Source organism: Trichosurus vulpecula, chromosome 7, assembly GCF_011100635.1.
Source record: "Trichosurus vulpecula isolate mTriVul1 chromosome 7, mTriVul1.pri, whole genome shotgun sequence".
In the NCBI taxonomy this organism is placed as follows: domain Eukaryota; kingdom Metazoa; phylum Chordata; class Mammalia; order Diprotodontia; family Phalangeridae; genus Trichosurus; species Trichosurus vulpecula.
In genome coordinates this window covers 106,897,053-106,908,655 of record NC_050579.1, presented here as the reverse complement: position 1 = coordinate 106,908,655, position 11,603 = coordinate 106,897,053, and the positions used below count along the sequence as shown (strand labels likewise).

The following is an 11,603-nucleotide window of genomic DNA, read 5'->3' as shown; positions in this document are numbered from 1 at the left end:
TTTTATTGATGAGGAAATTTTCTTTCAATGAAGATAAGTGACTTGGCCAAGGTCACAAAAGTAGTTGAAGAGATAAGATTTGAACCCAGGTCCTCTGACTCTAAATACAACCCTCTTTCCATGATACCACTTAGATTTGATTACATGTTTTCGTGTGTTTGTATCTTTTTGGATACTTACTCCATCATGTCATGTTTTAACTATTCATCCTGGCTTTGTTTCATCTGCAAATTTATAGCATGGTATCTATGCCTTTATCTAAGTCATTGATACAAATGTAAAACAACACAGTGCTATGCATAGGTCCCTGGGTTACTCTTCTAGAGACTTTCTGACTTGATGTTTCATTAATGACTATTGCTTGGATCTGGCCACTTAACCAGCTCTTAGAACCAACAACAACAATAACAATAACAATAAAAGCATTTATATAGCACCGAACATGTTATATTATGTGATCCTCACAGCCCTGTTCAGTAGATGCTATTATTATACCCATTGTAGAGATGAAAAACCAGGTTGAGGGAGTTTCACACAACTAAAAAGTGTCTGAGGCAGGATCTGAAGTCACTTTTCTGATTCCAAGTCCAATGCTCTTGCCCACTGAACCACCTCCCTCCCACTGGCTACACTACACATTTCCATTTCTACCAATTTGGTAACACTGTCAAAAAAGGAGATGAAGTTATACAGTTGTGAATATGATCAATGATCCCTTTTCTTGATTATCACAAACAATCTTAAGAAAAGCATATTCCAGCATTTATTAAGACTAGAAGTCAGGCTCACTGGCCCGTACTTTGTAGATGACATTCTCTTCTCCTTTTTGAAAATCAGGACTCAAGTCCAATCTCAGGTGCTATGGTAGCTCTACTATTCTCTACTATCTTTCAAAGATCACTTTTGGTAATCACATAAGAAAGTTCTTTCAGTACTATGGTATATATTTCATTTTTGGCCTGGTGACAAACTCATTGAAGCAACAGAAGTCTTATCTTACTATCTCTCTGCCTGATCTTAAGTTTCTTTCAATTCCTTCTTAACCATTCTTTCTCTTTCTAGGTCAAAAATTCTATTCCTTGGTACAGAAATTCAATGTAAAGTAAATGTTGAGTAGTTCTGCTTACTCTCTATCCTCTATTACCTTCCTACCTACCCCTAGAACCAGTCTTATCCTTTCTTTGTTCATCTGGTATTGTCCTACACTATCAAATAAGGCTGATGCTTGGGCCTTTTTTTTCTTCTTCTTCCCCATGACAACTCTTAAAAGGTAGCATGATAAAGAACCAAGATATTAATTCTCAATAATTCAAGGATTGGGGAGAAAGTTTTACAACTCACAATAAGGTACAATAAAGACTTCTTTGGAATTCTCCATCATGCCTTCCTTTCCCAGGAAATTCATCACTGGGCAATCTCATTATGCTGCAAGATTAAATCTGACTGGTACTCACATCTCATCAGTACCTTCTGCTCCTCTGATTGGACCCTTAGTCTGTAGAGCAGGGCCAAGGGCTCCAGGGTCTCTATTTAAAGAGAGGGCTCAGCAAAGTTTTTCCTGCCCCTTTCCCACCAGCTACACAGTTTTTGGACTTCTTTGGAACTCTACATCATGGTAGAGATACTTTCTGCCCTCCTTTTTCAGCTTACTTTTGTGTGTTGTCTTCCACCGTGAGATTGTAAGCTCCTTGAAGGCTGGCACATAGTAGGCACTTAAAATGTTTATTAAACAATTGACTTGTATACAATAGGAACTTTTTTTTTTTGCTGAATTGATTTGAATTTTGTTGCTATCCGGTCTTTTATGTATGAAGTCAGTCATACTGACCAGTCAAAGTGTCTATTAAACGATTCTTACGTACCTGGCACTGCTAAGCATTGATGATACAAAGAAAGGCAAAATGAGCCTGTCTTTGCCCTCAAGCAGCTCAGAGGCACCTTATTCTATCAAATATGCACAGTAGGAAAAGAAGGAAGGTGTGATAATCATTTCTCTAAGCCCAGTGACTTAGCTAATGGTTAAAACCTCACCTCTCTACAAATTACCAAAGGGAGTGGCATCATGGACACTCTTTTCGAGCACTGACGCCCGAGTTTGGCCGGTAGGGTTTGGCTGAAGGAGGGTGATGGGGATTGACGCCATCTAAAGCAGTTTGGGAAAAATCAGGGGAGGCGAACCTCAAACCAGAAACCTTCTCAGAGCAGTCGTTTACCATTTGCTCATCCTGGTGAGCGCTGCCCCCTTTGCAGGACCGAGCAGCTGAGACTGAGAGGCTTCGAGCTAGAGGAATCAGCAGGCGCTCGCTCCGGGCCAGTACTCGCTCCAGAAACTGCTTCGGGGGGAGCTGGAGGGCAGGTGTGGGCAGCTAGGGGGACTGTAGCGGGAGAAATTGAGTTTGTTTCTTTGTAGGGCGAGGGAAAAGCAAGCCAGGGTCTGCAGGGCGCCTTAGAGCAAACTACAGCAATATATCCATTCACCTGACCAGGGATAAGCCCCATTGCATACACCTCTAGCTGGCGAACACGCACACACGTGAGCCCTGCACTTACACACACACACACACACACACACACACACACACACACACACGTGAGTCTCGCACTTACGCACGCGCGCCCTCCCTCCACCCTCAAACCTCCCCTCGCGCATCCCCAGGCCCTTGGCCTTCCTCCCCAGCATTGGCCTCTGGAGCGCGCTCCCTCCACATCCCGGGGCCAGGGCTGACCGGCGCTGGGTGGAGAGGGTCCTGGGCTGCTTCTTTAAGGCCCTGGTCCCCGCCTCCTTCTTGCCTCCCTCCCTCTTTCTCTTCTCCTCCTCCTCTCCCCTAACTTCCCAGACAAGCCGGCAGGGTGTGCGCCTAGAGAGCAGACCGAGCAGGTGCCAGAGGCGAGACCTTCACTTGTCGCGGCTCCGCCTGAGGTGCCTGCCTCGACGTCGGCTTAGTAGCTAGCCCTGTCGGGAGGAGGACTGGAGCAGCTGCCTTACCTCTCCTAGTTGTGCCCCCGCCCCCTTCTCCCCAGGGTCAGAGCCAAACAGGAGCCGCTCCCCATCTTCCCGGGATCAAAGCCGGAGCTCGCTAGCCCGCCTGCCCGCTCGCTTTCGGCAGCCAGAGAGCTGCAGGCTAGTACCATGTCGGTGGCTACCGGCAGCAGCGAGCCGGCCAGTGGCGCAGGGGGCGGGGGCAGTCGGGTTTTCTTCCAGAGCCCGAGGGCTGGCGCAGGCGGCGGGTCGGGCTCCAGCTCCAGCGCTGGCTCCGGCTCCAGCACAGGGTCTGGTTCCTCCCGGGAAGATTCTGCTTCGACAGTTGTGCCTGCTGTGGCCGGGCAGGTTCAGCAGCAGCAGCGGCGCCATCAGCAGGGGAAAGTGACCGTGAAATATGATCGGAAGGAGCTGCGGAAAAGGCTAGTGTTGGAGGAGTGGATCGTGGAACAGCTGGGGCAGCTGTACGGCTGCGAGGTACCCTATCTGCCCCGGAGGTGGGGGGTGAGGAGGGGGAAGCGCTAGACAAGGAAGGCGGACGGAGCCTCTTCCCTTCGTCTCGTCGGTTTCTTTTCTATAGCTTCACGAACAGTAGAAAGGCTTTTAGGGGGGCAAACCGTGTAACCAACTCTTCTCTGCCCTTGCCCCCGGCGCAGCACGGTGGAAGTCAGAGGGGGTTCATTCACATCTTGCCTCTGCCACTACTACCTGTGGGACCTTCGGCAAGTCTCATTGCCTCCTTCGGCCTCAGTTTCCTGGTCTATAGAACGAGGGAATTGGGTTAGCTCTAGATTCCTGATCCATTTGTGGTGACTCTAAAGAACGCACGCTGTTAGGCGCGTTTCTTTCCCCTTGCAAGGGCTTCAACCTGGAGCCAGAGCTGTAGGGAGAGATGCCCCTTTCTCCGACCATCAGAGCTAGCTATAGGAAGACCGTCTAAATCTGCTGTGCGGAAGGAGTACAGTAAAGGGCACGGTCTCAGTCCGGCTGTTATATGAAGGGGCACCTCCCTCGATCTCTTCTATAGCTGCAGTATGGAATCCAGAAGCTATAAGGAGCCTATGCCTTAGGAATTAGTAATTAGGGAAATGACAGTTAATGGAGCAGTTAAACGACAGACATGCCCTTTATTTGGGAGGGAGGGAGGGAGGAAGGAAGGAAGGGAGGGAGGAAGGAAGGAAGGGAGGGAGAAAGAGAGAGAGAGAGAGAGAGAGAGAGAGAGAGAGAGAGAGAGAGAGAGAGAGAGAGAGAGAGAGAGGAGAATGTGAATGTGAATGTGAATGTGTGTTTAGGAAGCACTTAATGTGCCCAGACATTTTTCAAAAATATGACTAGCCTAAAAATTCTTCTCTGGAATTCGGAAACCAATAACCTCCCATTTCCAGTCAGTTTTCTTGCCTACCCCTATAGTTGACTCTCCTCCAGTTCAGTATTAAAATAGCACACAGTCAGTGGCTTTGGTGGAAAAAAAAAGCCCTATTTTTCCCTTTAAAAAGGAAGGAAGATTTTGAACTATGGGAAACCTCTAAGGATTCGCAGGTGGAAGGATCATACTTGTGGCCAAGACTGGGATCTTAGTCTCTGCCTCTCCTCACCCTTCCCCCTCCTCATTTTGCCTTTTAACAGATAAAGAACTGATTTTTGGGGGGGGGGAAGAGGGGAAAAACAAAAACAAGACTATACCAAGTTGATTGGTACAGGAAGGGAGATTTTTGAAGAGAAAAAAAACATTTAGCAAGAGACTGAAATATATGTCAGAAAGATGAGCTTCCTAAAATAATTTCTCCCAGGGGCGATTCTTTTTAAGAGATGCTTTACTAATCATTTTAAATGGAAAAATTACTTCTCTGAAGTGAGTGAGATTTGGAAGGTGTGGTAGTGTGAAGGAGATTAATAATTGAGAACATGTCCTTTAAGCTGGAACTGGGTTTCTGTCTATAAATCTGTCATTTATCTTGTGCAGAGGTTATAAGTGTAAGCAAGCTATAATGAATTCACCTTAAAAACCCTGCTAAAAGAGATTATCCCTATATTTTAACATATTTGGGACTTTTATAAATGTCTTCCTATTTATTTAATGTTCTCATTGTACACAGAGACAAGTCTCCTCATGGACTAATGATGAGTGATTATGATGTAATAACTCTACCTTGTGACTAAACATGCTTGTTAATTTTCATTTATGCAATCAATTGGAGAAGGGAAACTGGCAAAAGAGGAAATGCTGGTGGTATATCGTTCACAATTGTCAACACTTTAAAGAAGAAACAAAAGTATATGACTGAGATTGCTCTGTTGATACTGTCAGGTGCTTATGCTCAGTCTTGCCTCCAACAGAAGCCAATTCAATTAGACATTGGCCTTCATGCCACATTTTGGTTTTGGAGAATAGTTGAGGTAATAGAAAAACAGTTGTTAGATGTAACAAATGCTTTTAGTATAGCTCATTTTACTGGAGGCTAATTAGATGTAGCTTGGGAAAAAGGAGTTGCTCCAACTCCTCAGCAGGTTGGCAGATAATGTATTACAAAGTTTCTCAAAATAATTGGGAAAACAAGAGCTTGATTTTCACTACATTGAACATGAAGCACACATAACTATTTTAAGGGTAAAAATGACCTTGAGTATTTTCGTTGATATTTCCCTTTTATGATTGTAGACCATTAATTTGTGTAACAAGCAAGGTAGGTTGAAAGAAGTAACATTAAGATGATAATTGTTCTACCAAACACAACCAAATCCACTAGTCTTTCAGAGGTTGCATACAGATCACCAGTGAAATACACCAAGTGTTTCTCTCAAGGATGTTTGTTCTATTTTAGCCTGTAAGAATGTAGACACTGGAGGGGGTTGTTAGTAATTTGCAGTTAATTAACATATGCAACACTATAAATTTGTTAGAAAGAAACTAATATGTTACCTCTGACAAGGTAGCCAAGTAAATGGGAAAAGTGTTGATTTCTTCAGTGGATTTCTCAGACGGTGTTTAGTTTTGACTGAGCTCTAACTTTGGATACTCCAGTGTGGGAGGCTCTCCTTTCTCATGGAGCTGCACAATCTATCCGTTCTTGTATGTGAGAAACCAAGAAGTGATACACTGTTTTATGTTCCTGATGATCAGAATACGAAAATTCAAAGTACAGAAAGAATGGATTTTCACTCTTTTAAGGAGCATTATGGTAGAGTAGGACAGTAGACTTCTGATCCTAGCCCTTCCACTAACTAGCTGTGTTGTAGTGGTCAAGAAATTGAACCTCTCTGGGTCTCATAGGATCATAGGACCTAGTGCTGGAGTGGACCACAGAGGCTTCCTAGGAGTGGTTGTTTTTCACTTGTTTCAGTTGTGTTTGACTGTGACCCCATTTGGGGTTTTCTTGGCAAATATACTGGAGTGGTTTGCCATGGAGAAGGCTCTCCAGCTCATTTTACAGATGAGGAAGCTGAGGCAAAGAGGATGAAGTGACTTGCCGAGGGTTACACAGCTAGTAAGTGTCTGAGGCTGGATTTGAACTCAGGAAGATGAGTCTTCTTCACTCCAGGGCCAGCACTTTATCGACTCTTCCACCTAGCTATCCCTATCTAAGAGAACCCTGTCATTTTACAGACAAGGAAACTGAGGCCCACAGAGGATAAGCAACTTGCACATGGTCACATAGACCTGGTAGAGGTGGGGATTTGAATCCAGGGTCACTGACTCCAGAGTCAGTGTTTTTTCAGTGTGACACACTGCCTCATTCAGTTTCTTCATCTGCAAAATATGGGGACTGGACTAGATCTTTGTGGACCTCATTAGCATTACATGATACATTTAAAATTCAAGATGATTACAGATATTTAGGGCAGCTAGAGCTGGAATCAGGAAGTGCTGGGTTCAACTTTGACTTCAGACACTCAATAACTGTATGACCCTGGGCAAGTCATTTCACCTTGCTTGCCTCAGTTTCCTCATCTGTATAATGAGCTGAAGAAGGAAAATGGCAAACCACTCCAGTATCTTTGCCAAAAAAAATCCCAAATGGGATCACAAAGAGCCTGACTACTGAAAATAACTCAACAGCAACAAAGCAGATACTTACAAATAATATAATAATTTAGATAAAAAGCTAGTTTGCAAAAAGTAAACAGCCAAGTTTGGAATAGGGTAGCAAGCCAAAAGATCTAGATTATCTATTGAATTGGGGGTAAATTATGGTGAATCCACACTAATTCTATGAGTACTCACAGTGAACATGGGCCTTTTGACAGTCACCATGATTTGTTCATACTTTTCAAAAATGGAGAAACAGATTATTCTTTTTTTTTTTTAGAAACTAAGACAAAGAATAGGAGATTTCACCTCTCTTTTAATACATTTCTCATCCTAAGTTAGAAGAGGGACTGTCCTAGAATATCATCTTGGAATCTTAGCTGTAGAAGTCTAGAAATGTTTTCCTAGGTGTCTAGTTGATCACATGGTAAGCTTGTTTTGAGGTTTACATTGAAAAGGTGTGTGTGTGTGTGTGTGTGTGTGTGTGTAGGTGTTGGGAGTAGTTAACTATCTTCCCATTAGTATATAAGCTTCTTGAGTGTAGAGATAGTTTCTTTGTACTTCTTTTTCCAGCTCCTAGCAAAGTGCCTGACCCATAGAGTAAGTGCTTAATAAATATTTTGATTGATTTATTACTTAATTATTTACCACTTATGTTTCATTAGAGAAAAATTTCTGTTAATTTGCTTTGTGAATTTGCATCAGAAAGTCTTAATAATATATTTTGGGTTAAAACACTATATTTAAAGATGTCTGTTTTGAGTACTCTTTTACATCTCTTTCTAACTAGTTTTAAGAGCCTTAGGACTTTACTTTATATCCTGTTTTACAAGGGTTACATAATGGTACCAGTGACTTCTGGGTGAGGCCATATGCATTTACCGATTTCACCTGTTATCAAGGTAACAACTATCTTTGCTACCACAGTGAAAGTTTTCACAATCTTTTCAGAGGATATAACTTTGTATTTAAAGTAGTTTCTAATAATTTGGAATTATTATCAAGATGCCAATAAAGATCTATCCATAAATAAACTTTTGTAAACAGAGTCTAGCTCTGTTTGGCTCTGGACTATCTAGATCCCTTGGTTTTCCTCCTTTCTGCCATCTTTCTATCTTTTGGCCATTTTCTTACGCATTAGCATTGTCTCCACAAGAGGAAAAGGTTATCTATCGCCTGGCACTTATTATATGCTTCCAACCTAGTCATCTCAACATACTGAATTTTTAAAAAAAAATTTTTATTGATATCATTTGTTTTTACATTGCCTAAATTCCCCCTTGTATTCATTATGACAAAGGGATCCATCTAAGATCCAGGCCACATAACAAAGAATATCTGATCTGTTAGAAATTTGAAGATGGATTCAGTCACCAATAGTGGCTGCTGATACAAATATAGGCATACCTTAGAGATATTACAGGTTTGGTTCCAGACCACTGCAATAAAGCGGTTATTGCAATAAAGTAAGTCACAAGAATTTTTGGGTTCACCAGTGCATTTAAAAGTTATATTTATACTGATTGTCGTCTGTTAAATGTGCAATAGTATTATGTCTTAAAAAAGCACATATTAATTAAAAATAGTTTTTTTCTAAAAAATGCTAACCATTATCTGAACCATCAGTGAGTCATAATCTTTTTGCTGGTGGAGGGTTTTGACTCAATGTTGATGGCTGACGACTGATCAGGGTGGTGGTTGCTGAAGGTTGGGATAGCTTTGCAATTTCTTAAATTAAGACAGTAATGAAGTTTGCTGCATTGGTGGACTCTTCCTTTTACTTGAAGACTTAGAGGCCATTGACCGGTTATTAATTGGTTGAACTTCAATATTGTGTCTCAAAAGGGAGAGAGTTACGGAACGGCAGCCAATAGGACAGTCAGAACACACACAGTATTTATTGATTAAATTTGCCATCATATAGGTACAGTTTGTCACGCCCCGAGACAATTACAATAGTAACATCAAAGATCACTGATTACAGATCACCATAACAAAAATAAAATAATGAAAAATGTTTGAAATATTGTGCAAACTACCAAAATGTGACACAGAGACATGATATGAGCACACGCTGTTGGAAAAATGGTGCCAGTAGACTTACTTGATGAAGAGTTGCCACAAACCTTCACTTTGCAGAGTGCAATAAAGTGCAATAAAATGAAGTATGCGTGCAGTTGCAGCACCCATTTTTGCTACATGGTGAAATCTAGGATTGGTGATTCTGATGAATGTTGTCATTGTTACATTCTTATACTTGGATGAAGACCTCCTTCTTTAGGTACTAAATCTCAGCTCAGATTTCAAAATTGGTTCCTGTCCTACAAATACTTGCACAAGTACAAATCTTATTTAAATGAATGACTTGCTACTCATTAGTCTGGTTCGGATGAAGCTCTTGGATTATCTATGCATGTAATTCATTCTTTTTTATTGTTAACATAGGGAATAGAGAGTTGATTTTTAAAAACTCATGATTTTTCCTTTCATATATGCAGTCTGTGAAGTTTTAAGGAGTACAATAAAATACTTTAAAAGTTATCTAGATATTGATCCTATATCCAGATATGGGAATTAGCTATTATTTAAAAGAGCAAAACAAAACCATATCAAAAGTACTTTTTCCTTTGGAGTTTTCTGTAGTTTATGTTTAATCAAATTGTTATGGTTGGTTGCATTTCAGATATTTTTTTTAAAGCTCAGACAATGGTCTGCTCCATATTTTTGAACTGACTCTTTGTTATAGTGCCTTGTTTTCTTATGACCTCTCTTCACACTTTAGCCCCTTGGCAATTGAGCTGGGTTAGAAAAAAAAAGTAAGTTGGTGACTATTGTTAAGTCGGGGAGACTTTGTTTATCTGCATCTGCTCTGCATCTTCAGGCTTTTCTAGCTATTTCCCTGATCTTTATTCCTGTGGAAATAACTAAATCCTTTGAGCTTCTTGCTCTTATCGGTAACCTGCAATGCTTGTAGTCACAGCAGTAGATCTGACTTCTGCCTGAGTAGTTAGGCCTGGGGTGGGTAAGACACAGATAAGTGTGCACCATTGCTTAATTTCATCTCTTCTGTGGACAAACATTCCTAAAAACATAGTCTAATAACATTAGGACTTTTAACTTTCTAAAAGAGCATTCTAAATATATGTACTCTTATTTATATTACCAATTATTAAACTGTATTATTGGTATAATAATTGGTAATGTATCTTAGTGTTGCAGACTTTGGTGAATTTTTACAATTGGTTTTTCTATAATTACTGCATTATAAATTCCTTGAGGGAAAGAATTGGGTTAATAATTATTTTTTTCCCCTTAGTACCTACCTCTAAATATGGGAGCCATTTGGTAAATATTCAATGAATTGAATTCAGTTGAGGGGAGAAAATGAATGATTGACATTCTCCCTATGGTTCAGTGGTGTGGAGTGAAGCTCTAGTCACGGAATAGGTTAGAGTTATTCTTTGCAAGGTATATACATCTGCATCTTAGCAGAATTTGGGTGGAAAAATTACTTGGGCATTTGGATGAGAAGCTTTAGCATGTGCTATATTTGATTCTCATCTGACTAGTGGCTTGCTTCAACAGTTTTTTCCTCTTGCACTCAGAATGTTCAGAATGGATATGGATAGCAATAGATGTGAACCAAAATGGTCAATGTTCAGAAAGTTTAAAAGAAGATATGAACATCTGTCTCTTTTTACCACCACCCAAAGGATTGACCCATGTATCGATATCGACAGTAGTCTGGACCTATCCTTTTATAGAGGCAGCAGTAACATGGTAGGGAGAGAAGTGGCCATAAAGTCAAAAAACCTGAGTTTATAGGACAGATCCTGGCTGTGTTAACCTGAACAAGAAATTTAACCTCCTAAGGCAATTCTCTAAGACTATATACATTGCAACATTTTTCCATCTACATTGATGGATTTGCCTTTCCTCACTGAGAATTCCTGAACTAACGAAATCACAGGTCTGGACCAAAAATGCCTGAACACTTAATAGTAGTGTTAGTATACTTAGTCTGTATAGACATACTCAGAAAAGATTGAGATTGAGTGCATCAATGTTTTCGGAGGTTATGTGAATAGAAGTCAAGGGTAGGCAGAAGCCTGTTTGTTCCTCTCAAATAAAGGATCACTTCAGAGAGTTGGCTACTCATGACATCTTACTATAACTTAGAGAACATATACATATACATACACACATATATTATATATGTGTATATATGTATATACATATGTATGTATTTGTTCCTCCCTTAAGCGAAATTACCATTTCCCATGGTACTAATCACACTTAAGATAAGTGTAGTGGTTCTTAACTTTGAGGTCTGAGAACTTTTAAAAAATATTTTGATAACTGTATTTCACTATAATTTGTTTCCTTTGTAATCCGTTATTCTGAGAAGGGGTCCATAGGTTTCACCAGATTGCTAAAGGGGTCCACGATACAAAAAGCTTAAGAACTTGTAGATTAGGATGAAATTCTGTGGCCCCAAGTCAAAGCGAGGCAATAGCTAAATGCAGCTCACTGGTTGTGTGATGTTCCGCACTGAAGCCCAATCTTGTGTTCCCTGTTTTTCTCAGTCCTCTCTAT

The 11,603-nt window shown here is 40.9% G+C and overlaps 1 protein-coding gene across 1 annotated transcript in view; it reads left to right on the top strand.

Moving 5' to 3' along the window:
- The first annotated feature begins 2,586 nt into the window (after window positions 1–2,586).
- Window positions 2,587–11,603, top strand: part of PPP1R14C (protein phosphatase 1 regulatory inhibitor subunit 14C) — a 121,961-nt gene continuing 112,944 nt past the window's right edge. Inside the window, exon 1 of the mRNA XM_036767417.1 lies at window positions 2,587–3,457. Coding sequence (XP_036623312.1) covers window positions 3,131–3,457 — 327 coding nt within the window. The 5' untranslated portion in view covers window positions 2,587–3,130. The remainder of the gene's footprint in view (window positions 3,458–11,603) is intronic.